The sequence below is a fragment of the Delphinus delphis genome, chromosome 13 (assembly GCF_949987515.2).
Source record: "Delphinus delphis chromosome 13, mDelDel1.2, whole genome shotgun sequence".
NCBI lineage: Eukaryota > Metazoa > Chordata > Mammalia > Artiodactyla > Delphinidae > Delphinus > Delphinus delphis.
The window spans coordinates 5,299,638-5,327,186 of NC_082695.1; the positions used below are offsets into that span (position 1 = coordinate 5,299,638).

Here is a 27,549-nt window from a genome sequence, read left to right on the forward strand (position 1 = left end):
CTCAGAAAATGGTAAACTGTAAAACAACAAAAACTATCTATCATTATGCCCAGCCGCCACTCTTCAGCACAAAGAAGATGGTTGTTATTTGAGGTTTTCTGGTTGTCATCTTTTATAGTCATTGTTTTGGTGACTAATGAATATCTTTACTGATACAAGTTTGGAAAAAAAAACCTCGAAAGCCACAACTTCACCAGGAGAGAGACCATAAAGGGTATAATGACTTCTGCCATTTGATGCTGGGCAGTCTTCCTCAACGTCTCTGAGCCTGGGTTTTCTCGTTTGTATTACAGAGATAATCCCTTCTTGGCAAAGAGAGTGGGTAGCTTCAACAAGCCAGGGCAGGTAGTGCAGAGCTGACACACAGAAGGCTCTGTGTATGAGAATTACTGCTGTCACTTACAGGGACCATGTAATCACCAACCCTCTCCTCCTGTTACCTTTCTTTTTTTTTTTTTTTTTTGGCCACATGTGAGGCTGTGAGGCTTGCAGAACCTTAGTTCCCTGACCAGGGATGGAACCCACGCCCTCGGCAGTCGAGTGTGGAGTCCTAACCACTGGACCGCCGGGGCAGTCCCTCCTGTTACCTTTCACGTCAACCTGTGGGACCCTTGGTCTTAAAACTCATCTAAGAGAAAACTATTGAACACTCTGACCACCAAATGTGTGGGGTTTTCCCTCACATTAAGTACTCCTGACACCAACTACCAGAAGTCAGTGCAGACCCCACCGGTTAAAGGGTCAGTCCCACAAGACTGTCCCCCCCAACTTCAGATGCAGATCAAAAGTAGGTAGGTCCCCAGGTTGCCCACACTTCTGTCCAGCCTGGCTACGAATCAGAGTTTCCATGACACCCTCCTCAGGTTCAATAATTCGCTAGAACGGCTCAGAGTACTCGGGAAACAGTTTTATTTACTATCACTAGTTTATTACGGAGGATGTGACAAAGGATAAAGATGAACAGCCAGCGGTAGATAGGGCGAGGTCTGGAAGGGTCCCAAGTATAGGAGCTCTTGTCCAAGTGGAGATGGGAGCGCGCCATCCTCCCGGTACAAGGATGCCTTCCCCAACCTGGAAGCTAGGGGCTGGGGAGCTGAAAATTCCAATCCCCTAATTGCACTGTTGGTTCTTGTGGCAGCCAGCCCCCATCCTGGGGCCTGCCGAGAGCCACGTCATTAGCATAAACTCCAGTAAGGTTGAAAGGGCGTGTTACGAATAGCAAAAGATGCCCCTTTCGCCCCCATCACTCAGGAAATTCCAAGGATTTTAGGAGCTCTGTGTCAGGAACCAGGAATGAAGACCAAATATATATTTCTTATTATATCATAAAATCACATCATCGCTCTCTAGGACCACCCCCAGCATTTCTCTAATTCCAGCTCGATAACTGGAAATCCTCCAGCCTCATCTTTATCTGATGCTCTGGCCATTCCACAGTGGTGTGCAGGACAGAGGACCACTGTCAAGCTGGAATTGATTAACCTGAGGGTTATCAGGGTAGATTATCCTAGGATGAGACAATTTCTAGGCCCAGACTCAAGTATACTTTGTATTGTGCAGATGCATTACTGTCCTGAGTTACAAGATTCATTTGTTTCCCAACAAATATGCATTGAGCCCCTGCTGGGCATAAAGATCCCTGAAGTCATACTTCTTCCCTCCCCAGGGGCCACATAAGCCCTCAGAGTCAGGCATTCCCACCGCTATGCTTCAGGGTAATGAGCACCTGAGTGATTGAAGTTGGCCCTGTTCCAGCGCTCTTCATATAATTCAGTGAGGTCTGGGGAAAATACAATGAAAGCCACAAATGCAAACCACATGGGTAATTTAAAATTTCCTAGTAGGGACTTCCCTGGCAGTCCAGTGGCTAAGACTCCGCACTTCCACTGCAGGGGGTGCCGGTTCTATCCCTGGTCTGGGAACTAAGATCCCACATGCTGTGCGGCAGGGCCAAAAAAAAAATAAGTAAATAAAATTTCCTAGTAGCCACATTTTATTATTTTTATTTTATTATTATTTTTTTTAAAATTTTATTGGTGTATCATTGATGCACACTGCTGTTAGTTTCAGGTGCACAGCAAAGTGAATCAGCCAGACACATGCTCATATCCGTCCTTTTTCAGATTCTTTTCCCATATAGGTTACTACAGAATATTGAGTAGAGTTCCCTGTGCTATATGGTAGGTCCTTATTAGTTATCTATTTTATTTTTTGGCCACCGCCGCAAGGCATGTGGGATCTCAGTTCCCCCACCAGGGATTGAACCCTGGCCACAGCAGTGAGAGAAAGCACCAAATCCTAACCACTCCCTATCTATTTTATATACAGTAGCGTGTATATGTTATTCCCGATCTACTAATTTATCACTTCCCACCCCCGTTTCCCCTTTGGTAACCATGTTTGATTTCAAGATCTGTGAGTCTGTTCTGTTTTGTAAATAAGTTCATCTGTATAATTTTTTACTAGATTCCACATATAAGTGACATGAATCATATTTGTCTCTGACTTACTTAGTATGATCATCTCTAGGTCCATCCATGTAGCTGCAAATGGCATTATTTCATTCCTTTTTATGGCTGAGCTATATTCCATTGTATATATGCACCACATCTTCTTTATCCATTCATCTGTCGATGGACAGTTAGGTTGTTTCCGTGTCTTGGCTATCCCAAGTAGTGCTGCTAAGAACACTGGGGTCCGCGGATATGTCTTCTTTAATGTACTCTTGCAAAATGATTAATCAGATGTATTTAACTCACGCAAATGGGCAATGTTGTCATTCCTCCTTCCCGTCCCCACTTTCTCACCAGCACTGATGCTGTGACTCACTGCTGCGTTGTCCTCCATGGTGTGAGGTCCCTGCTGTTCGCTCTCCCAGTGCTGGGCCAGCCAGGGGGCCTCCAGATAACGTCACCATGACTGGCCTCAAACTGTCCCCTGGAGACCCCTGTGAGATTTTCTTGGCAACATAAATATTCCCAGGAGCAATACTCTCAGGTCAAAAGTGTATTTAACGTCTCCGTTCTCCTCTTACATTTGTTCCTGAATGTTTGCTAAGGCTAGGGAACAATTTTTAGTACCCACAAAAGCATTCCAGTTCAGGGTGGGGTGGAGGTGTGTACATCAGTTGCTATATCCTGCTAGGATTGCCTGAATTAGCAAATAAAAATATACAATGCCCAGTTGAATTGCAGATAAGCAACAACTCTTTTTTGTTTTTCCTTTGGTGTAAGTGTGTCCCAAATATTGCACGGGACATACTTACACTAAACAAGCATTTGTTGTTTATCTGAAACTCAGATTTAACTGGGTGTCCTGTATTTTATGTGGCAACACTACCTCCAATCAAACAATTAAATTCAAGATTGTATGACTCTCCTTGGACTGGGGAACAGAATCATGGAATCAGCATTACAGGTCAAGATTGGGAAAACTCCACAAATGCTTGGTTGGAAGTAATGAAATACATTTAGGAAGTCTGCACAACAAAATTACCATCAACATTTATTAAGCTGTAATTTTCACAATATTTTAATTCTGTTCTGAAATCGGTCTACAAATATCTCTACATAACACCAAAGCCAGTGATTTAATAAATAAGAGGGACGTACGGATCGCTCTGCCAAAAAAATAAGCCTTATACATTTATGTCTATTTATGATATTTGTAGAATCAGTTTCCCAAGGCTCATGAAACTAAAGTGCGCACACACCACATACGCACACACACACACCACTATATTCAAATCAAGTGGATTTATAGTATCAAATTAAATGCTACGTAAAATTTATAACCAGATACACAAAATACAAGTTTGACTCATGAATACGCTGTGGATGATGGGTACCATACCTCACAAATATGATTTCCAGTTAAGAGGGAAATAATTGCTTCGCTGGATTTTAAGTGAGAGCTAATCACCACCACGAGAAATCAAGTTAATTACAGTATTCAAAGATTTAACACACATGCGGATATTAAACTGACACTACAATAAAACCTTTAAGTATGCAAAAAGACATTAGAACATATGGTTCATAATAACATTAGCTGCCGCAGATCTTCAGTAGACGGTGCAAAGGACGATCGGCTTTTTACGCCACCACCAGGGAAAAACTGGTCCCGGGGTACCTCCTACCTATCAAGGAATCAATGAAGAGCAGAGCACAGAATCGAGTACGCTGGACAAGGTTTGTTTATCCCCGATACTATACATCATATTGCTGGTCATCCAATACTAATTTTAAGGGTACTGTATTAGATACTGCAAAAATATATACTTCTCTTATTCACAAGTGAGGAGGGAAGGTTCAACGACTCAAATGGCCATGAACAAGAATGATGATGTCTTATTTTAAAAAGCTGGGGGAGCAGGTTGACACCTTTAGGACCTTAAAGAATCCCTTTTGTTTTTAATTTTCTTTGGCCGCGCCGAGCAGCTTGCAGGATCTTAGTTCCCCAACCAGGGATGGAACCCGGGCCACGGCAGTGAGAGCACCGAGTCCTAACCACTGGACCGCCAGGGAAGTCCCAGGCATTCCTTTTAAAGTGAGCTGGCTGGATGGGAGAGCTGGTTTTTGGATTAAATCAGCCAATTCAAAACCCATCAGGGAGAAGTGCTCAGGTGTCACGTTGTAAGGCAAGTATCATTCCTCAAAAGCATCTTAAGAAGCAGCCGGAAGCACGGAGATGAAGTAAAGTGGGATTCCCACTAGTGAGAAGGTGTCTTCGCCATGTTTCAGATTCTGCACTGGACATCTGACATGTTATTCCTAAGCAGAAGGCTGCTGAATCACAGGGCCAGACTAACGACCAAAGTGATTTGCATCTTTCCTGCAAGCCAGCCCTCGTGGGTGCGCAAAAGTCCTATTATAACCCTCCCAAGCACTGACCCCATCCTACATGTTCACCCTTAGTTCCAACAGGTGATGTCCCCAACTAGCTACTTCCCACCACAGTCAGAAGAGCACAGACCCAGTTCCCCTCCGTCTGCTTCCTGACCCTGCGCGTATCAGGCTTCCTGTGGTCCCACGTGGCATGGTATGCTTGTTGTCTCCAGGAAACTGTGGGTATTAAAAACCTTCTTCCAACGGCACTAACCTCTCTCAGTGCTGTCACTCGGTCACCTTCATAAGTTAAGACCCCTGGCATAAGTCACAAGGCTAGCTTTCAGGAAATTCTGTTGCTGCACTTTGCTACCAGAAATGACGTGGGGTACAAAAACAAAAACGAGCAAACCAAAAAATCCGGAAGGCAGGTAACGCGGATTGGTACTGGAAAATATATTTACAGAAGGCTGATGTGCCAGGAAAGCATCTTTGCTAGGATGTCAAGGAAGAGATTGCTCCAAACATTATCCCCAAACACCCACAGAAATCCAGCAATCTGGAGGCAGCTGGTCCTTTTTCTCTTCTGGACTATTTTCTGTTCTCGGTATTTACTGTGATACTGAAGCACTGGGCAATTAACATTGATGACTTGAAGGTATCTAAAAAACTGAGTCTTAACCAAAACAGAGATCCACAGTAGTTTTCGTCAGGATGTTTACATACCACGTTGAAGGATGTGTTACACTAATATATTCAACAGCCCTGAAGATATAAAAAAGGTTTCTCTTCAAGGTATGAGATATGGTACAAAAATACATTTCTCCATGTACAAAAGAGAGAAAAAAGGAAGAGATGAGGAAGGAAGCTTACCCTACAAGCTTCCATGGAATGGAGAAAGCAAAAAAAATAAAAAACCCAAATTATTTGGGGTTAAGAACACGCCCAAGCAAAAGTCAAATTTACGCATTAAAAAGCAGGCGTTATTCAGATCGAACATCCATGATTTCTATCAGAATTTCAAGGACTGTTCTACGCTGAAGTGATACCTCTAGTGAACTAATTAACTATTTAACTTTTGTTAAAAATAAAGACATCATTCCATCCCTTTGAGCGTACTGAGCTCTAAAACTGGCTTCACAGCCTACACTTAGCCAATCTGGAAAACGAGGTGCATATTCTCGACGGCAATCTCCAGTTGATGCTGTGGCCTGAGTCCACCAGCACCTAGACACGTGAGCCTCCCTCGATCTACTAGAAGTTAAAATGGTTTTCCTGCCTGGATCTCGGTACAGCACAGTGCCCATCAGGTTTCCATGTGTGAGGGTGGGTGAGAGAACAGAGTGGATGTTAGACCCAGACCAGTAATTTAAGACTTAAAAGCTTTGCGCAGAGAATGTCAATTTCCCTTCTGGCTAACAGGAGCAAATACCTAAATATGCCAGATACACAGAAGCTAAATGCACAAAAGGAAGGAGGGCAAAGATGACCTCCCTGGAGTTCTTCACACCCTGCGCTAAAATAGATTTGTCCGTAAATATCTAACTGACAAAACTGGAACGGTTTCAATGCAAAAAACACGGGGGTCAAATGCCCATGGGTAAAGATTCGCCCAAGCAAATTCTACAGAACATGGTTTCAGGAAGCGAACTGAATGCAGGAGAGTTTGGGTCCCGTTATCGTGCACCTTAATAACAGAAGTTTCATAAACATCCTCAGAAAACATTTGCTTCCGTTTTCCAGGTACTTGTAACCCCAAGTAAAACGTCACAGAAGGGCGGCACAGGAGGAGTTGGCAGGCAGCTGAGTTTCCCCCCAAATGATACCTGGTCCAAAAGGTCTTGGTCCTACCTGATCTGACAGGGGTCTCTGCAAACCTGCGTAGAGGGGCTCCTGTGAGGGGGCTGCCAGGGCACGACGCAGGTAGACAGGGAAAGACAGTCACGACCCCTGGCAGCATCCTTTCCTTGCTCTCCTGTGCTTGTTGGTACCCAGAAAGGAGCATCTCCACTAGCCCCTGATCCAAACCTTGCAAAGCCCCCTTTGTCCAGGACCCCACAGCTGTCTGCCCTGCACATACCTCTCTCTGCCCCGAGGGACCAGCTAAAAATGAGGTCACCCCAGACTCCAGGCAAAAAGCACCTAACACATGTACCGTAAAAATTTCAGGAAAAATAATTCAGATCTTCTCCAAGTCTGGCTTATTCCTGCTTACTGTTCCTGAGAATGCGTTATAAGCAGCAACGGACTCGAAAATGTTATTAGCTGCTATTGGTTTTCCTTCTAAGGTCCTGAGTCACCCAAAACCGAGATGAAACAGATAAACAAAAAACCCCAGCGAGTGTATCTTTCCTGTATCAACCTAGCTGGCAAATGGCGAAATTAGGACATCACATAGACTCCTGAATGAGCTCACCCAGGCGGCTCCCGGCATCAAACCCCAAAGACATTTCTTTGCCCGGTCCTTGAATTTCCCTTTACAAAATGTTGAGGTTAAGATACATCAAAGTACAGAAGGGGGAAAAAAATCTTAGGTTTTCTACAAATAGTGACTTCTTCATTTAGAAATAGGATTGAAGGGGGCTTGGCTGGGGTCACTAGGATCCAAAAGATGTTTAGTTTCATCCTTGAAACCCAATGGCCCACATTCAGAAGCGACAACATTCATGAAATCGACATCCACGAAAAACAACGCGAAACGAAGGTCACAGCTTTGGAACCTGAAAAGACTGCACACAGACCTCACCCACCAATCCCTACGCTGCAAAAACAAATGCTTGCCTTGAAACTCTTCCAAAAGGTCGAATTAGCAATTTCTTCCCCTCCATGTAAAGTTTTAAGTTTATTAAAACTTAACTCCATCTGCCTGTGTTAAAAAACCTTACAAAAGGTGTATTTAAATGCTTGAAAAAATTAACTTTATGCTCTATGCACAGATAAACTTCTCTTCCTGTACAGCTAATATGGTTATATCCTTTGTTTAAAAAAGATTTTTTTCCACTAATGACACTTGGTGGGTAGTTCTACACCAACGATCTTGTCCCATTCTTCTCGGAAGATGTCCTAAGAGTTGACACGTGGCTGGAAACACCCTCGCAAAGCGCCACTCTCCTGCTCAGACATGTTTATTAAGATTGTTTGGGGTTTGGCGTTCTTTTTTTTCTTCTTCTTTTTTGCTTCCGGAGAGAGGGCGCTGGGAGGAGGGGACCCGGCCGGCTGGCTGGTTGTCACTTGCCGTTGGAGCGGTCAAGACTCTCCAGCACTCGGTTGAGACGGATGTTGAGCAGTCTGACCTGGTTCTCCAGCTGTTCCAGCTTCTCCTCCACGCTGGGGCCACTGGGGCTGCTACGCCAGTAGAAACCCATGGGCCCGGTCATGAAGTAGATGGCCACCACGAAGCACAGCGGCAGCACGGCGTTCTCGGGCTCCCCCTCGTACTTGTGCAAGATGTACACGCACGACATGGAGAACAGGATGACCCGCACCACCCAGAAGAAGCGGCCGAACACCACGTGCAGGACGCTGAAGGTGAAGCCCAGGGTCAGAGACAAGAACCAGTAGGCCAGGAGGACGACGCCCACCAGCAGGAGGGCACGTGTGGGGCTGTTGGCCACCGAGCTTGGATTGAAGTACTGGGACAGGTTCGAGACTGCAGGACAGAACAGAGGGACAGCGGCCGGTTACACGGGGTCAGGGGGTTCTCTGCAAGCTGGGGGTGGGCAGCTCAGCTCACTGGCTGCGCCTCTGCTACACCCAAGGAATTAAAGTTCGCTGCCTCATTAGCCTTTATACCAAGTCCTGGGAAAAGACAGGGCAACGCGGTCATATCGTGGGTTTGAAACACCTTTCAGGTGGGGCGGAGCCTGAAAACTGGCCTTCAATTTCCTTTCTTCCTGTCTTCCATAGTAACAAATGCCCAGCGTTAGGCTGGGCACACGGCTGCCTAGGATAAGGGCGTTTCCCAGCCTCCCTTGCAGCTACATAACTAAGCTTTGGTCAAGGAGAGGTAAGCAGAAATGTTTTGGGGTGGCTTCCTAGAAGTAGTGGGAATATGCCCTTTATCTCTTCTTCTTCTGCCTGCTGGAATGTGGATGTGATGGCTGGAATAGAAGCAGCTGTCTTGTGTCATGAGGGAAGGGAGGTCACGTATTGGGGAGCAATAAGATGGGAGGGGCCTCGGACCCGAGGAGAATGTGCTACAAAGCCACCTACCTGCCTAACCACCTACCTGTGAACTTTCACATAAGAGAAATAAGCTTCCATCTTGTTTAAGCTGCTGTTATTTGGGGTCTCTGTTACTCACAGTCAAACCTAATTGTAACTGGTACCCACACATGAAGTTCCATCTTAAGAATGGAGTGAGGGCTTCCCTGGTGGTGCAGTGGTTGGGAGTCCGCCTGCCGATGCGGGGGACATAGCTTCGTGCCCTCGTCCGGGAGGGTCCCACATGCCACGGAGCGGCTGGGCCCATGGGCCGTGGCCGCTGGGCCTGCGCGTCTGGAGCCTGTGCTCCGCAACGGGAGAGGGCACGGCAGTAAGAGGCCCGCGTACCGCCAAAAAAAAAAAAAAAAAAAAAGAATGGAGTGAAATGGAAGACTTGCATCTTCTGTGTGCCTGACTTAAGAAAATTTTCAAATAGAAAATTTCAAAGGATAGTAAAATAAATACTCCTATCAAAACCACCTAGGTTTAACAATGGTTAACATTTTGCTCCATCTCTAGTCACATACCTTTTTTTTTTTTACCAAACCATTTGAAAGGGGCACACATTCTACTTCAGCATGCAGCTTTCTTTCCTAGTTTTACTGAGATGTAACTGACATACAGCACTATATAAGTTCAAAGTGTACAGCATGACTTGACTTACATATATTGCGAGATGACCACAAGTTTAGTTAGTATCCATCACCTCATATAGATACAAAAAAAAAAAAGTTTCTTCCTTTTCCTGAGAACATTTAGGATCTACTAACTCTCCTGATAACTTTCAACTATACGGTACAGCAGTGTCAGCTACAGTCACCATGTTGTACATGACATCCCCAGGACGTATCTATCCTATAACTGCAAATTTGTACCTTTTGACCATCTTCCTCCAATTCCCCTGCCTCCCACTTGGTGTCTCTGGCAACCACAAATCTGATCTCTCATTTTATGAGGTTTTGTTTTTTTTAAATTCCACATATAAGTGAGATCCTACAGTATTTGCCTTTCTCTGACTTATTTCACTTAGCTTAATGTCCTCCAGGTCCATCCACGTTGTTTCAAACGGCAGGATTTCCTTCGTTTTATGGTTGAATAATACTCCATTGTATATATACACACACCAAAAATTCGTTGTTTTTTTTTTTTAAATTTTATTTATTTTTGGCTGTGTTGGGTCTTTGTTGCTGCGCGCGGGCTTTCTCTAGTTGCGGCGAGAGGGGGCTCCTCTTTGTTGTGGTGCACGGGCTTCTCATTGCAGTGGCTTCTCTTGTTGTGGAGCACGGGCTCTGGGCGCACGGGCTTCAGTAGTTGTGGCTCGCAGGTTCTAGAGCGCAGGCTCAGTAGTTGTGGCGCACAGGCTTAGTTGCTCCGCAGCATGTGGGATCTTCCCGGACCAGGGATCGAACCTGTGTCCCCTCAACCGGCAGACAGATTCTTAACCACTGTGCCACCGGGGAAGCCCACACCAAAATTTCTTTATCCATTCACCTGTCAATGAACACTTAGGTTGTTCCCACATCTTGGCTATTGTAAATAGTGTTGCAATGAACATGGGTGTGTAGTTATCTCTGTGACAGGGTGTTTTTGTTTCCTTCAGATATATTCACAGGAGTGGAATTGCTGGATCATACGGTAGCTCTATTTTTAATTTTTTTTTTTTTTTTGGCCACACTGCATGGCTTCTGGGATATTAGTTCCCAGACCAGGGACTGAACCCGTGCCCTTGGCAGTGAAAGCGTGAAGTCCTAACCACTGGACTGCCAGGGAATTCCCTATTTTTAGTTTTTTGAGGAACCTCCATACTGTTTCCGTAGTGGCTGCACCAATTTACATTCCCACCAACAGTGTACAAGGGTTCCAATTTCCCCACACCCTCACCAACATTTGTTATCTCTTATCTTTTTGATAATAGCCATGCTAATAGGCATGAGGTAATTAATATCTCATTGTGGTTTTTTGTTTGTTTTTTTTTTTTTGCAGTATGCAGGCCTCTCACTACTGTGGCCTCTCCCGTTGCGAAGCACAGGCTCCGGACGCGCAGGCTCAGTGGCCATGGCTCACGGGCCCAGCCGCTCCGCGGCACGTGGGATCTTCCCGGACTGGGACACAAACCCGTGTCCCCTGCATCGGCAGGCGGACTCTGAACCACTGCGCCACCAGGGAAGCCCTCATTGTGGTTTTGATTTGCATTTCACTAATGACTAGTAATGCTGAACCACTAGTAATGTAGTATTGATACATTTTCTTGTACCTGTTGGCCGTTCATATATCTTTTTAAAAAATTAATTAATTAATTAATTTTTGGCTGCATTGTGTCTTTGTTGCTGCGCCTGGGCCTTCTCTAGTTGTGGCGAGCAGGGGCTACTCTCTGTTGCGGTTGCGCGGGCTTCTCATTGCGGTGGCTTCTCTTGTTGCAGAGCACGGGCTCTAGGCGTGCGGGCTTCAGTAGTTGTGGCATGCAGGCTCAGTAGTTGTGGCTCATGGGCTCTAGAGTGCAGGCTCAGTAGTTGTGGCGCACGGGCTTAGCTGCTCCGCGGCATGTGGTATCCTCCCGGACCAGGGCTCGAACCCGTGTCCCCTGCATTGGCAGGCAGATTCTTAACCACTGCACCACCAGGGAAGCCCAGGCCTCCAATTCTTATTAACGATGGGCCCCTTTGTGCCAGAGCAGAGCCAAGTCCGAGGTTGCAGCCTGGAGGAGGTGGGCAAGACCCCACTCATGGGATCTCAGAAGGGAGATGCGTAACACACGCACACGGAAAGGAGATGTTACAGCTGAGGGTGAGAACTGAGGACCAGGTTCCTCACACAGGGTAGTCAGGAGGGGCCTCTTGAAGGAGGTGTCACGTACCAGAGACCCAAGCATGGGAAAGATGGGATCAGGCAAAGGGCTGGGAGGATCACCCCCAGCAGGGAACACCTGGAGGGACTAGAAGGTACCAAAGACCCCAGCGTGTCCAAGAACAGGATGGGGGCTGGGCAGATCCTTGCTGCTTGCAGTGTCCTTGGTGTGAACCTGGTCGATTCCAAGTGCAGCAAGAAGTCGCTGGGCAGCTTTAAGGACAGTGACCTGACCTGCCTTCTTTGTTTTTTTTTTAAATCACTACTATAAAAGCAGTAATAAAAAAAATTGCTCTGGCTGATTTGCTGAGAAGGGACCCTAGTTAGGAGCTGTGCAGGGAAGAGTTCACCCAGCAGGCCTGAGGCCACTCTTTAGAAACACCTGCTGGCAAGGTGGGCCCTTGGCTGGCATCTGGGAACTTGGATTTCTGGAGTGTGAGGTTGTGATGCATAATAAGAAACATGTATTTGGTGTCCATCCCCATTTCTGGCACAGACTCCTAAGACCCTTGGAATTCCCTAAGTGACAACTGCAATAAAAGTGTCTTGGTAATTCACAGCCCCTTTTACCCACACCTGCGCTTGTTAATCAGCTGATTCTGGAAAGCCTCTCAGGATGTAGGCTGGTTGCCAGGGGAACCAACCAGATGATTAGAGGCTTGGGCCCTCTAACCTCCAGGAGGGGCTGAAGGTTGAATCCATCATCAGTAGCCAAGGAGACAAGAGAACTCAGAACTGGAAGCTCCGAGTCCCTGCCCACCAACCCTGCCCCACGCATCTCCTTCACCTGGCTGTTCCTGAGTTACATCCTTTCATAATAAACCCGTAATCTAGTGAGTGAGTAAACAGACAGTGAGTAAACTTTCCTGAGTTCTGCAAGCGGCTCTAGCAAATTAATTGAACCCACGGTGCGGAGGGGTCGTGGGAACCTCTGATCTACACTAGTCTGTCAGAAGCACGGATCTGTGACTGGTGTCTGAAGTGGGGCTGATTGTGGGACTGAGCCCGTGACCCGTGGGATCAGATGCTACCTCCAAGGAGATAGGGTTAGAATTGAGTTCAACTTGGGGGCTCCTGGTCAGCGTCCTGGAGAGCTGAGTGAATTGCATACACATTGCAGTGAGGGCTCCCTCCTCTCACCAAGAACAGGGGCTCCCTGGCTTGGACGTTTTTACAATCAGTGCGGTTCACGCTGACACCTGCTTTCCTTCGGGGAGTCGGGAATTTGGAAGGTGCAGGCAGAGAGCGCCTACATGACCAGCTGCCAATAAACACCCTGGAGGCTGAGCCGCTATTGGGCGTCCCTGGTAGATGACACCTCATTCGGGGGATAAAGGGTATCCTGTGTGACCCCCCTGGGAGAGGGCTCTGGGGGCCTGTGCCTGGTTCCCCCAGACTTTACCCCGTGAGCCTTTTCCCTTTGCTGACTGTGCTTTGTGTCCTTCACTGTAATACACCACAGCTGTGAGTACGACCACATGCTGGGTCCCGGGAGTCCTCCTGGAGATGCACAGAACCTGGGGATGGTCTAGGGGACCCCGACACAGACTGCTGCAGGCTTCCTGGAGAGAGGCAGCAGATTGGACCAGGGCCGTGAGCTTGAATTCAAAGGGTTCCAGCAGCTGCCGTCCAATTCCTAGACCAGGGCAGCAACCCCCTGGGGGGTCGCACATCGCTCCTTCAGCCCTTTTGATGATTGTGTGAGCGCCGCATTCCCTGAACTAAATCCCTTTCTGTCTAAGTAACTGGAGTAGCTGGTCACGGACTCCAACAACCTAGAGACTCCACCTCCAGTCCCCGAGGTTTGCCTGGGGGCACACAAGTTGGCACTGCCCACCTGCACCTTATCCTAAATAGCATCTGGGAATCTCAGCTATTTACACACGCAACAATGACAATAAAAAAGGTCCTCTCATATCCTCACTGCCCCCCTAGTTTTCTCTTGTGCCACCCGCCGTGGGTACCACTCCCATAATTTGACCAGCACCAGAATGAAACAGTGCCTTCAGATGAACGCCCCCCACACCTACCGTCAAGTCCAAGGACGTCCAAGAGCTCTGCCCAAACTTTCCACAGGGTTTCCACAAACATGTCCACTCCCAGCACGAACCTCTCGGTCAGCCTCGTCAGGAACTGCAGAAACGACAGAGAGATCAGTACCGACCCGGCCAAAGCTCCCTCCTGCCTAGTCCGGCCAAGCTTACACTTGGAGGAGAAAACACACCTGGCCGATGACGAAGGCCACCCCAGGACTGGCCGAGTAGCCCAGGGGACTGACGGAGCTCGGGACTAAGTGTCCAGGTGCCAAGAACCAAGCGAATCTAGACAAATCTGCCTCCTACGGGGGAAGGGATGCATCGGGGGAGCCGGGAGCTCTCTGCAGAGCTGCTCACTCCACCTCCGATTCCTCCTGGAGTCCTCCTGGAGCCCTTCTAGGTCGACTCTTTTGTCAAAGTCTCTGCCTGATTTCTCATTTTTAAACAGTGGGAGGTGCTGCAACCAGCCTATTTCCCCCGGAGGCTGGGACATTGCTGCATGGGAGCAACTCTGAAGGGCGAGAACTGTGGTTCTCACACTCAAGTCCCATCAGCATCTCCCTAGCGTGTGCAAACAGTAGAGAGAGGCCACGTCCATCCCAGCTTTAAGGACCCAGGGCTACTGAAGCTCTCCGGGGATGAATATGAGGTGCAGCTTCATTTCACTGTATTTAAAAAAAATATTTATCTTTTTGGCTGTGTTGGGTCTTAGTTGCGACACGTGGGATCTTTTGCTGTGGTGCCCGGGCTTAGTTGCCCCCACGGCCTGTGGGATCGAACTGGAGTCCCCTGCATTGCAAGATGGATTCTTAACCACTGGACCACCAGGGAAGTCCCATTTTGCTGTATTTTTTAAAAATAAGTGATATTAAAAAAATAATAATAGTAAGTGATAGTCTCGGACTTCCCTGGCAGTCCAATGGTTAGGGGTCTGCGCTTTCACTGCTGAGGGCCCGGGTTCAATCCCTGGTCAGGGAACTAAGATCCTGCGTGCCGTGCAGTGCGGCCAAATTTTTTAAAAAGTGATATTCTATACACATGGTATAAAGTCTCACTCCCCGCAACCCAAACCCCCTTCCAGTGGCAGCGCTGTTACCACTCGCTTGTGGATCCTCTCTTGGATGCACCGGGTGAGGAATGGCAGGAATATTTCCCCCATAAACGGCAGCATATGTGTACCGTTCTGCCGTGTTTCTCATGGAACGCTCAGCCTCGATTATTCAACTTCAGGCAGGACAGAGAGGCCTCATTCTTTGCAAAGATGGCACACCTGCAGCTGCTTATCCAATCCCCTATGGATGGGCGCCCAGGTTATTCCCAGCTTCCCAGGGGGACCAGAGTGTTGCAAGGCTCACGTGTAGAGGTTAAACGCCTCGAAGTGAATTGGTTACAGCATTTAAAATTGGATATCCTGGTTGGAGCCATCCTCCAGGACAGGGGGAAAGAGGAGTAGTGTTGAATCAGTGGCCGGGAGAGCAAAGGATGCCATTGACCTCTGTGCTACTGCTGTCGCTTGGCTGACAGCATGCGGGGCTGGGAGCTTAACTGTCTGGGTTCAAGTCCCAGGTCTGCCCCTTATTTGCTGGGTGGCCATGGGTAGAATACATATGTGTTACATACCAGGGCTCCACCTGACAAGTGGAGTTATTAATAGCACCCATCTCAGCTGGTTGTTGTGCGCGTTAAACGAGATTTGTGTGAAATGCTTTGACGCACCCAACAGAGGTTCAAAATGTCTACTGACATCCGATGTTTTTTAAAATTTATTATTTACTTAGGCTGCGCTGGGTCTTAGTTGAGGCATGAGGACTCTTAGTTGCGACATGCATGGAGGACCTAGTTCCCTGACCAGGGGTTGAACCCAGGCCCCCTCCAGTGGGAGAGCGGAGTCTTACCCACTGGACCACCAGGGAAGTCCCTGATCTTCTAACAGAAGCTTTGGCCCCAAGACTCTTCTGCAAGGACATCATCCTTTTAGCCTTAAATTTCCTAGCTGCAAGCACCAAAGGGATTTGTATGTTTAAAGACCACATGGATAAACCTGACATATCCACACCATGGGATATTATTCAGCCATAAAAACGAATGAGTACTGACACATGCTTCGACAAGGATGAAACTTGAAAACCTTACACTAAGGACAAGAAGCCAGATACAAAGGACCATAAATTGTGATTCCATGAATAGGAAATGTCCACAAATACAGGAAATGTCCACAGTAGGCAAAGCCATAGAGACAGAAAGTAAATTAGCAGTGGCTGGGGTTAGGGACAGAGGTTGAGAGCTAAAGGATTTCTCTTCGAGGTGATGAAAATGTTCTACTGTTGACTGTGGTGATGGTTACACAACCCTGTGAATATACGGTAATGATATATGAACGATATACTTTAAATGGGTGAACCGTATGGTATGTGAATTATACCTCAATAAGCTGCTCTTTAAAAACTGGAAGGGTACTAACATAACATCGTAAATCAACTGTACTCCTATCTAAAAAGAGGTTTTTTTAAACTGGAAGAGTAAAAAGAAATAATGGAAGGGTTGATGTAAAAAAAAAAAAAAAAGGAGGAAGTATGTGTGTCTGAGAGAAGAGAGGGTCACTGTCCCTCTCTTTGGCAGGGGTAGGTGGGTGAGGGGATTTCAGAGAATGTATCATCACCTGGAGAGAAGGCACACTGGTGTTGGTTTAGTTATAATTCTTTTTTGGTTAGAGATTTACTGACATATCATTTACATACCATAAAGTTCCCGTTTTTAAAAGGTACGATTCACAGCTTCCTTTTAGAAATTCCCCATAATCTAACGTTAGAACATTTTCATTGCCCCAAAAGGAGTCTTGTCCCTGTCAGCGGTCACTCCCCATCGCCTCCCACCCCCAACCTAGGCAACCACTAATCTCCTTTCCATCTCCATGGATTTGCCTTTCCTGGACTTTCCATACCAGTGGAATCAGGCAATCCGTGACCTTCTGTGCCTGGCTCCTTGCACTCAAAATAACATTGTCAAGGTTCACCCGTGTTGCAGCATGTATTGGTACTTAATTCCTCTTTCTTGCCAAAGAGCATTCCCTTTCAGGGATCTACCGCGTTGCTGCTCCTGTCGTAATTCTTTAAAGGACGCGTGATTTGTACACGTTTGCCAATAAGTAGCAACTTGTACATTTTGTTCAAGTGGAGGAAAGAGGAAAGAGCTCCACACCAAAAGCTACCGGGCTTTTCAAGGGCACCAGCTCTCCTAGAAAGGGTGCGAGGAAGTACTTATCTGGGGAGGAAGAGACAACAGTTGCTGCTGTTGCTGACCCTGTCTGTGCCTCTACTTTCTCAGCTGTAAAATGGAACTAAGATAAGACAGCCATAAGAACCTGTAAAGGCCTCAGGACACGGGAGCTACTTGGGTTGCTTGTGTCAGACCCGAGGATTTGCTGGGTGGCAACCCAGCGCTCCCAGCGAGGATGGAGGTCCGGCCCTCTCTCCAAACGGAGCCATCCCCTTCCCACCTAACAAACGTCTTCAAGCAGGTGCTCAGAAACCCACAGGCCCAACCAGGGTCTGGCCTGGCTCAGAGGAAAGTCAGGCCCACCCTGGGGACCGGCCAGGGCAGGAGAGGGTGTTGCAGGGACAGACCCATTGTGGGCCTTTTGGACTGAGCGGTGGGAACCACACTTGCTCTCTGCCCCGGGGCTAGCACCACTCACTGTGGCTTCCCCTTGGGCAATGTGACTCCTTGGCTCCCTCGTCTGTGTGAAGACACAGGAGCCCTCAGGGAGTGTTGCGGGCTGCACCGTGTTCCTCCAAATCTCAGCAAGGGTGAAATGGGATCAGTATGAGGGACCCTGATCCAACAGGACTGGTGGCCCTACAAGAAGAGATGGGGACATAGACACATACAGAGGAAAGACCACGTGAGGACACAGGGAGAAGCCGGCCATCTGCCAGCCAAGGAGAGAGGCCTCAGGAGAAACCAACCCTGCCAGCGCCTCGATCTCAGCTTTCCAGCCTCCAGAACTTCCAGATGATACATTTCTGTGTGAGCTGCCCAGGCTGTGGTCCTTCCTCACGGCAGCCCTGCCGACTAAGACGGGGGATCAGCGGAGCCCAGAGCCTGAAGCAGTTCACAGAAATCAGGTGAAAAGCTGAACCTACGGCACAGGTTGTATGTTTTCTACAACCTATAAAATATGGCCAATATCTTATAATAACTCTCAATGGAGTATAACCTGTAAGAATTGTGAATCACTATGTTGTACCCCTGAAATTTATATAATATTGTACAATTTGTATAATATCGTACATCAAGTATACCTCAATAAAAATTTTAATAATAAATAAAAAATTTAAAAAAAAATAAAAATAAAAATAAAAAATTTAATAAAATTAAAACAAAACAAAACAAAACAAAACAAAACTTGGGAGTTCCGTGGTGGCCTAGTGGTTAGGGTTCTGCACTTTCACTGAAGAGGCCCGGGCTCAATCCCTGGTTGGGGAACTAGGGAACTAAGATCCCACATGTGCGCAGCAAGGCCAGAGAAAATAAATAAATAAAAACGAAGAGAGAGAGAGACTTAAAAGACAGATCAGTGAAAAGGCAAGTGTAGCCTTTGGATCCCAATTCAAACAAAGCAGTTATGCATAAAGACGTTTTGAGTCGATCAGGGAAATCGGAAAATGGACTTGGGTTGGTTATTAAAGAATTGTCGGGGCTTCCCTGGTGGCGCAGTGGTTAAGAATCCGCCTGCCAAAGCAGGGGACACGGGTTCGAGCCCTGATCCGGGAAGATCCCACATGCCACAGAGCAACTAAGCCCGTGTGCCACAGCTACTGAGCCTGTGCTCTAGAGCCCGCGAGACTCAACTACTGAAGCCCGCGTGCCACAACTACTGAAGCCTGCGCGCCTAGAGCCCCTGCTCCACAACAAGAGAAGCCACTGCAGTGAGAAGCCCACGCACCACAACGAAGAGTAGCCCCTGCCCGCCGCAACTAGAGAAAAACCCACGCACAGCAACGAAGACCCAATGCGGCCAATAAATAAATAAATAAATAACTTTTTAAAAAAATAAATTAAAAAAAAAAAGAATTGTCATGAGCTGTGACGATGGTACTATGGCTACGATCTTTGCAAAATGTTCACCTGTTAAAGACGCAGACCGAAGTATTCAAAAGTAAACCATTATGTCTTGGATTAGCTTTAAAATACTATGCCAGGCTTCAAAAACTTTTTTGATGGGGAGAGCAATGTAACAAAAATGGCAAAACTGAGTGATGGGTACTGGGGTTCATTATACATTTCTTTCCCCGTTTGTATCTGTTGGACAATTTTCAGGATGAAAAGTTAAAACGAGGGAGATTCAGGTGAACCAACTCAGGAGGCCTGCGACCGTGGCCATGGCTATGGGAGAAAACACAATTACTCCAGCTCAGGGTTTCATCACCCTCCTCCTAAATCTGGAGGACGTCCCGCATCCTAAGTTCTCCTCGCCCCTATCATCCCCAGGCACGTGCAAACTGGCTCCCAGGAAATCAGGCTGTAAGGGCACATGTGTCTTCACGAACAAGGCAGAGAAGGGGCGAGTTTCTGCAGTTCAGAGGTGGCCCAAGCATCTGAGGAACACAATGAGAGATGCAGGTTACGTGAACTGAAGGTGCTGGAACACACGTGCAGACCACCTGCACGAATGAATTACGAAGCGGAAAAGGCACCTCCAGGATGGAAGGCCTCAACTGAAGATCAAAGTCATGGGACAAGCCGACGCCCTGTGCCTTGATGTGCTGCCCCAGCAAGGACACAAGACTCTCGCGTAGAATTCCTGCTGGAATTGTAATTCCTCAATCTAACCCTGGGGATGCAATCAGGTAAGATGCATCGTGCGAAAATTCAAAAGTCAACTGGCCTGTCCCAACCCCACGGAGATACCATGTCAGCCCCACTAAAGTGTCTACACTAAAAGAGACAGACAACTGTCAACAGATGAATGGAGACATGTGGTTCACGCACACACATACCCCGGAATACTACTTGGCCATAAAAAAGAAAGAAATTTTGCCATTTGCACCAGCTTGGACGGACCTGGAGCGTACTACGCTTAGTGAAATGTCAGACAGAGAAAGACAAAAACTGGGGCTTCCCCGAAGGTCCAGTGGTTGAGACGCCACGCTTCCTGTCAAGCAGAAACAGAAACATAGATGTAGAGAACAAATGTATGGATACCAAGGGGGAAAGGGGTGGTGTGGGAGGAACGGCGATTGACACATACACACTATTGATACTATCTATAAAACAGACAACTGATGGGAACATACTGTAGAGCACAGGGAACTCTACTTAATGCATGTAGTGTCCTAAATGGAGGGGATGTGTGTATATGTATAGCTGATTCATTTTGCTGTGCAGTAGAAGCCAACAGAACATTGTAAAGCAACTATACTCCAATAAAAATTAATTATAAAAAAAAAAAGAGGGCTTCCCTGGCGGCGCAGTGGTTGAGAGTCCGCCTGACAATGCAGGGGACACGAGTTCGTGCCCAGGTCCGGGAAGATCCCACGTGCCGTGGAGCGGCTGGGCCCATGAGCCATGGCCGCTGAGCCTGCGCATCCAGAGCCTGTGCTCCGCAACGGGAGAGGCCACAACAGTGAGAGGCCCACGTACCGCAAAAATAAAATAAAATAAAATAAAATGAGACTCCGTGCTTCCATTGCAGGGGGCGCAAGTTCGATCCCTGGTCCAGGAACTAAGGTCTTGCACGCCGGGTGGCTAAAAAGTTAAGGAGAAAGAAAGAAAGAAGGAAAGACAAATACTGTATGATAACTGTTATATGTGGAATCTAAAAAAATACAACAGTGAATATAACAAAAAAGAAACAGATACAGAGAACACACTAGTGGCTACCAGTGGGGAGAGGGAAGGGGGGAGGGGCAAGATAGGGGTAGGGGTTTAAGAGGTACAAACTACTGTGTATAAAATACATAAGTTACAAGGATATACTGTACAGCACAGGGAATACAGCCAATATTCTAAAATAACTATAAATGAAGTATAGTCCAAAAAGATATTGAATCACTATGTTGTACACCTGAAACTAATATAATATTGCAAATCAACTATATTTCAATTAAAAAGTAAACTAAATAAAATGCATCCAAGGGGTGGGGGGAAGACAAGAACATGTGTTGGCGAGGATGGGGAGAAAGGAATCCTCATACGCTGCTAGTGGGAACGTAAAATGGTACAGCTGTACAGAGGTTCCTTGAAATGTTGAGAGCTACCGTATGACCCAGCAATTCCACTCCTAGGTACATACTCCAAAATACAGAAAACATATATTCGCATAAAAACTTGCACATGGGGCTTCCCTGGTGGCGCGGTGGTTGAGAGTCTGTCTGCCAATGCAGGGGACACGGGTCCGTGCCCCGGTCCGGGAAGATCCCACGTGCCGCGGAGCAGCTGGGCCCGCGAGCTATGGCCGCTGAGCCTGCGCGTCCGGGGCCTGTGCTCCGCAACGGGAGAGGCTGCAACAGTGAGAGGCCCGCGTACCGAAAACAACAAAAAAAAACCCAAAAACGTGCACATGAATGTTCAAAGCAGCACTATTCATAGAATCCAAAAAGTGGGAACAACCCAAATGACCATCAACTGATAAATGGATAAATAAAAAGCCATAAGAAGGTATGAAATACCGACACAGGTTACAAAAGGGATGAACCTTCAAAACATGATGCTGAGTGAGAAAGAAGCCAGATGCAAAAGACCACACTGTATGATTCCATTTGTAGGAAACGCGCAGAACAGGCAAATCCATGAAGACAAAGAAGATGACGGGTTGTCAGGGGCTGGGGGAGGTGGGGTGACTGCTAATGAGTGTAGGGCTTCTTCGGAGGGGGGTGAAAATGTTCTAAACTTGACTGTGGTGATGGGTGCACAGCCCCGTGACTATAATAAAAATCACTGAACTTTCAGGGAATGAATTGTATAGTATCTGAATTACAGCTCCCTAAAGCTATTTAAAAAAAAAGACATAAATGGCAATGTCGTAAAAGCCTCCCTTACCCCCAGATGGGTGGAGGGACTTTGACAGACTAAAGGGAACTAAAGAGACAAGCGTTGATTGGGTGCTGGCTTTTTTTTAAAAAGCTATAAAGGAAATGCAAATATGGGCTGTATATTACAAAATATTATTGTACTAAATTTAAGTTTTGGGGTGGAGGGGCCACAGTATTATGGTTTTGTAGGAGAAAGTGTCATGATGTCTGCAATTTACTTTCAAAAAAAGTGTGTGTATGCGTGTGCCTGTTAGTGAAAGAGAAACAGTTTGGGGGGGAAGATGGTGAACCCAGGTGGAGTTTCTAGTTGTTCCTTATTCAATTCTTTCAGCTTTTCAAAATAAAAACGAAATATTATTTTGATTGTGGTGATGTTTTCAGGGGTATATCCATATGGCAAAATTTACCAACGTGTGCACTTTTGTCCCACTTTAAATATGTGTAGTCTATGTCGACTACCTCTCAATAAAGCTGTTAGAATGTTGGTGGGAAAAAAAAAAAGACTGGAAAGTGTCAAAGTTACTCTGCTCAAAATATTTGCTTACAAAGCAAAAGAATGTAAGCCTCTTAAAAAAAAAAAAAAAAAAAAGACCAACAGTTCAATAATGGCAAAGGAAAACAAAAAGCAGTTCCCAGAAAAGAAGACGCCAATGGATTCTGGATAAGTGAAAAGACCAGATATCTCACAGTAAAATAATAAAACCAAAAAGTTTACTGACACTTCGTTGGAGAGGGTTTGGGAACCAGCCCTCACACGTGTGCATGATGGGAGTATAACTGGAAAGCAATTCAGTAACATCTCTCAGTACTAAAAAAGTACATGAACTGGAACTGTGCATAAAGGACACGGCAATCAAAACTAATTTACGCTGTCGGAGTCAGGAGAGGGGTTGTCTTGGGGCAGGGGGATTTCGACCATACTTTTCTAGGTCTACATGCTGGTCACATGGGCGTGTTTGGTGTGTGACAATTCATTATGTTGTATAACTTACACAGAAAAGTGCACCAATTATATTTCAATTAAAGATTTTAAAACGCACAGATCCTGTGGCTCAGCAATGACGTTTCTAACAATTTACAGATGAACTTGTCTAAGCGCGCTGCACAAAATTTATACAGAAGGACCGTGACTGCAGCCAGGATTCACGTGGCAAAAGACAGGAAACTAGTGAGACACTGGCCATCAAGAGTAGGTTGAACGACGGTGCTTCCTTACACTAAATTACACCAGGCGAACCCTTCTTATATAAATATCTTCTACCATTTACTAAATGCTTATGAAGTGCCTGGTATTGTACAACCTGACTAATCACATTCAACCCTCCAATTTACCTCCTTTGCACAAATGAGACACACAAAGGTCAAGCAACCGGCCCAAGGTCACAGAGCTAGTGAGACGCAGAGCTGGGATGAACCCATGTCTGTTGGAGAGCAAGGCCCATGCTCCACCAGAAGAAGGTCAGGGGTTAACTTTAGACAAGTCCTAGATAGAACATGGAGTGTTTCATTAAACGCCCTCAAACTTCACAACCCACTAAGCAGGTCTGGCTCGCTGAAAACTACAGTCCCTAGCAGATCCAGTTTCTTTTAATTAAGATTAACAAAACAATCTCCCCCAAGACTGGCCGGTCTAGGCTACACTAGGCAGGAAGTATCGGGGCAGCCTCATTCTAGATGCCACAATGATTAGGGGGATCAGGAAGGGTCATGATGCTGGGAGACCAGTGAGGGTAACAGTGTGGTCCCCAGACCCACTGTGCCTGGTTCAAATCCTGGCTCTTCCACCCAGTCTGACCTGAAGCCGGTCACTTCCCCACTCTGTGCCTCAGTTTCCCTATGTGTAAAATGGAAACATTAATAGTACCTACCTCACAGGCCTGTTCTAAGGATTAAGTGAGTTACTCTACCTATAAAAGGACTTAGAACATTGGACCACCTATTTGCTAGAAGGGATGCTGCCCAGTTCATGAATTGCTGAATAAAACCAATTAGATCGTTTTTAAAAAGGCGCATTTGGGGACTTCCCTGGCAGTCCAGTGGTTAAGACTCTGCGCTTCCACTGTAGGGGGCTCAGGTACAATCCCTGGTCAGGGAACTAAGATCCTGCATGCCTCTCAGCCAAAAAAAAGGAAAAAAGGTGCATCCTAAACAAGCAAATAAATTAGTATTATTGTCATCTCTGCTGAAGGCACAAAACTTCATTTACCAAAAACTTCAGTTCTGACCTCGAGATTCTCAGATTCTTTGCCAGAATACAGCTGTCTTATTGGCACCAACCCATATTAAACTCTTCAGTATCTATTTTGTATTTCACGTCCGCGGACCTTATATTCTCAGATAGGACCGTCGGCCAAGACATGGGTTACTTGTGCTTACCCTCCTCAAAAAAAGTCACACTTCTTTTTGCTGTAAAAGGAATGATTTCTGCCTTGAAACGGCTCAGGCACATGGCAGGAGGGAAGTGCAGATTCACCCTTCACACTCAGGCAGACTGGATGGCCACCTTTCTGCACTCAGGTGTTTTTGTTTTCTCCCTCCGTGGCCACCTACAAAGAGATCCCGCCAGAACCCCCAACTTCTACGGAGGCTCAGAACACCCATAGGAGATGGTAGTCAGAAGTTAGTTTTCCCAACAAATTAACTTGTATTTCACCTCATCCAATTAGAATATCCAGCCAATCTGATTTGGGCTTTAATGTTCTTTTCTTTCCCCTCCACCTCAAGCACCAGAAAACTTTTTTTAAACCCTGAAAGCCCTTTCAGCGGGGCTTCGCAATGTTGATTTGCTCCTTGGCCAGGATATTAACTAACAACAGTAGCTCACACTGATTCTGCCATTACTCTGGGCCAAGAAAGTACCAACGATTCATAATTACAAACTCATAACCAAGAGGATATTATCATTAGCCCCATTTAAGGAATAAAGAAACGGAGGCTCAAAAAAGTGAAGCCACTTGCCCAAAGCTATCCAGTAAAAGCTGGAACTTAAACCCAAACTTCTCTCCGCTCCAAAACCCCAGGACTGGTGCAGAGCAAAGGAACTGGTGCAGAGCAGTAAGGGCTGCACTCAAGGAACCGCCTGACCACAGGTAACTGTCCCCCTGTTCACTTCCCCTTTCTCGGGGGACTTTTACCCCGAATGGCTACCGAGGGCAAAGAAGGGAGAAAGAACTCCCTGCGCTTCTCCGGAGCGCTCAACACCATCCCCAGGGGTCTGAGGCTCCTCAACAGCTCCAAAGTAAACAAAACGTTCCAAGTGAAAGGCCCAGCACACAGTAGGTGCTTAAAAGGGTTGTTACGGTGCCAGGTTGCCAAAGCAACAGAGCAGACTGCATTACTCCCATCCTTAAAAAATAATTTAAAAAGTAAAAAGCCTAAATATCTTCAAAGCAGAAGAAGGAGGGCCTCAGGTGCTCAGGGGAAATGGGTCGGGTGCAAGGCTACGGGAAATTCGGGGTTGCTGGGGAGAGCGCAGCAGCGTGGGGACAGGGCGCGGGCGCTGGCTGGCAGGGCGCCCCCTCGCCCCTCCCCCCCGCACCGGGCAGCCGCCACGATGCCTGGCTCACAGTAGGCGCTCATTCAAACGTGTTGAATGAATGAATGAGAGGCGCGGCCGGCGTCAGCGCCGCCCAGAGGAGGCCCGGGCCGCGCACCCCCGGGGGCAAGGTCCAAGGAGAAGTACCGCGTGGCACAGAGGGCGCACCGAGGCCCTGCGCCGGAACCGGCCCCCAGACCCGACGCTGGCTGGGCAGGGCCTGGGCGGCAGGCGGAAGGCTCCGGGGCTCAGACCGGGCTCCCCCGCCCCAGATCCGGGCCCCCCTCTTCCCGCGCCCCGGCCGGCCTGCAGCCCCGGAGGCCGCGCACGGCCCAGGCGGGCCCCGGGTGCGCGGCGGCTGCGGCAAGGTGACCGCGGGCGCGGGCGCGGGCGCGGCGCCCACCTTCTGAGCGGCGCGCACGTTGTCCTCGCCGAACAGACTGCTGACGCTCTGCGAGAAGGTGTTGACCGTGCGGCGGTAGCTGTTCTTCTCGGTGCCGCCGCGGCCCCGTGCCCCTTGCACGCCCGGGGCCAGCAGCCCGAACAGCAGCAGCAGCAGGAACCCAGCCTGGGCCCGGGGTCCGCCCGAAGAGCGCGCGCCCATCCTGGGGCCGGTGGGATGCGGGGTCCGGGAGAAGGGTGAGAGCCGCACAGTGGGACGCCGCGGCTCCGGCGGGGACCGCGTTGGCGCGCTCGGTAGCCAAGCACCGCACCTCTGCCCGCGCTGCTGCCGCCGCCGCCGCCGCCGCGCCACCTGCCCCGCCCCGCGCGCACAGGCTCGAAGGCCCCGCCCACGCCGCGCCCCGCCCCCGGACGCGGGACCCGCCGGCGACCTGGCCGGAGCGCCAGAGGAGGCTGTGAGGTTGATGATCTCCACGCCCCCACCGCCCGGAAGTCTTCCCTGACCTGGCGGGGCTTTAACCTTTTCTTTTTTAAAAAACAATTTTTATTTTTAACTTTTCTATAAAAAGCAACCCAAGCTTGTAAAAGTGGAAACAGCCCCAACAAGGACGAGTGCAATTGATTGGAAAATATGAACTGTAAACATTTTGTATATCGCTGAATTTATAATGACACCCCAAAATTGGCCACCGTTGCCGATGGCATGGGCACGAGCTTATTCATTCATTCTGAAATGTTTAAAAGAAAAGCATTAAGCATCCCTCCTGCCCTTCTTCAAAGAACTCTATTTCAGAGTCACAAAATAGTCGAGAACCGAAAGTTCTTTTTAGGAAAGTCCCGCTAGTAAATGAGGAGGGAGTGAAAGAGATTAGAAAATTAGAAATTAGAAAATCCGTTTGCACTCCTTAATGAAATGACAGGTCCAGGCCACAATCATCAAGACACTAAAACCAAAAGGTGGCAGGTCGGTGGGGAACTTAAAAAAGGAGGGGCCAAGTGGTCAGGACCTGGACCCGCCAGTCTTAGTGGCAGAAGTGCCAGCGCCACCTATGATGGATTCTTGCCAAACACTTTGGACCCAAACTTGATGTGGCCTCCACATCTAACCAACAGTTTACAGGAAATATGGGGGATGGAGGAAAAGAATTAGAAGCAGCAGAAGCAATCAGCTAAAGCCAGAATGTGGAGCATTCACCAGGATTAACGACCCAGTTTCCTCAATAAGTAAATGACATAAAAAATAAAAGCAGGGGGGCTTCCCTGGTGGTGCAGTGGTTGAGAGTCCGCCTGCCGTTGCAGGCGAAACGGGTTCGTGCCCCAGTCCGGGAAGACCCCACATGCCGCGGAGCAGCTGGGTCCGTGAGCCATGGCCGCTGGGCCTGTGCGTCCGGAGCCTGTGCTCCGCAACGGGAGAGGCCACAACAGTGAGGGGCCTTGTTTGCATCCTAAATCAAACCATGTCTAACCAGACATTTTTTGAGACCACCAGGAAAATAAAACTTAACTTTTGTCAACCCAAAGAGTGAAAAATTGCCTCTTTCTGAACTTACATTTTTCTAGATTCCTGGTGAGGTTTTTATATATTCACTGGTCTTATACTTCTTTTTTTTTAAGGAAACTTTTTTTTATATTGAAGTATAGCGTACCAACAGAAAAATACACAGATCATA

At 47.6% G+C, this 27,549-nt stretch overlaps 1 protein-coding gene across 1 annotated transcript; it reads right to left on the reverse strand.

Annotated features, from left to right (window-relative positions):
• Positions 1 to 3,304: 3,304 nt before the first annotated feature.
• BRI3BP (BRI3 binding protein) lies at positions 3,305 to 26,230 on the reverse strand. The gene is made up of 3 exons (XM_060027881.1): positions 25,881 to 26,230; positions 13,904 to 14,006; positions 3,305 to 8,475 (listed from the first exon to the last, which is right to left on the reverse strand). The coding sequence occupies exons 1-3, from the start codon at positions 26,079 to 26,081 to the stop codon at positions 8,054 to 8,056; spliced, it is 726 nt and encodes a 241-aa protein (XP_059883864.1). The 5' UTR covers positions 26,082 to 26,230; the 3' UTR covers positions 3,305 to 8,053.
• Positions 26,231 to 27,549: the final 1,319 nt, after the last annotated feature.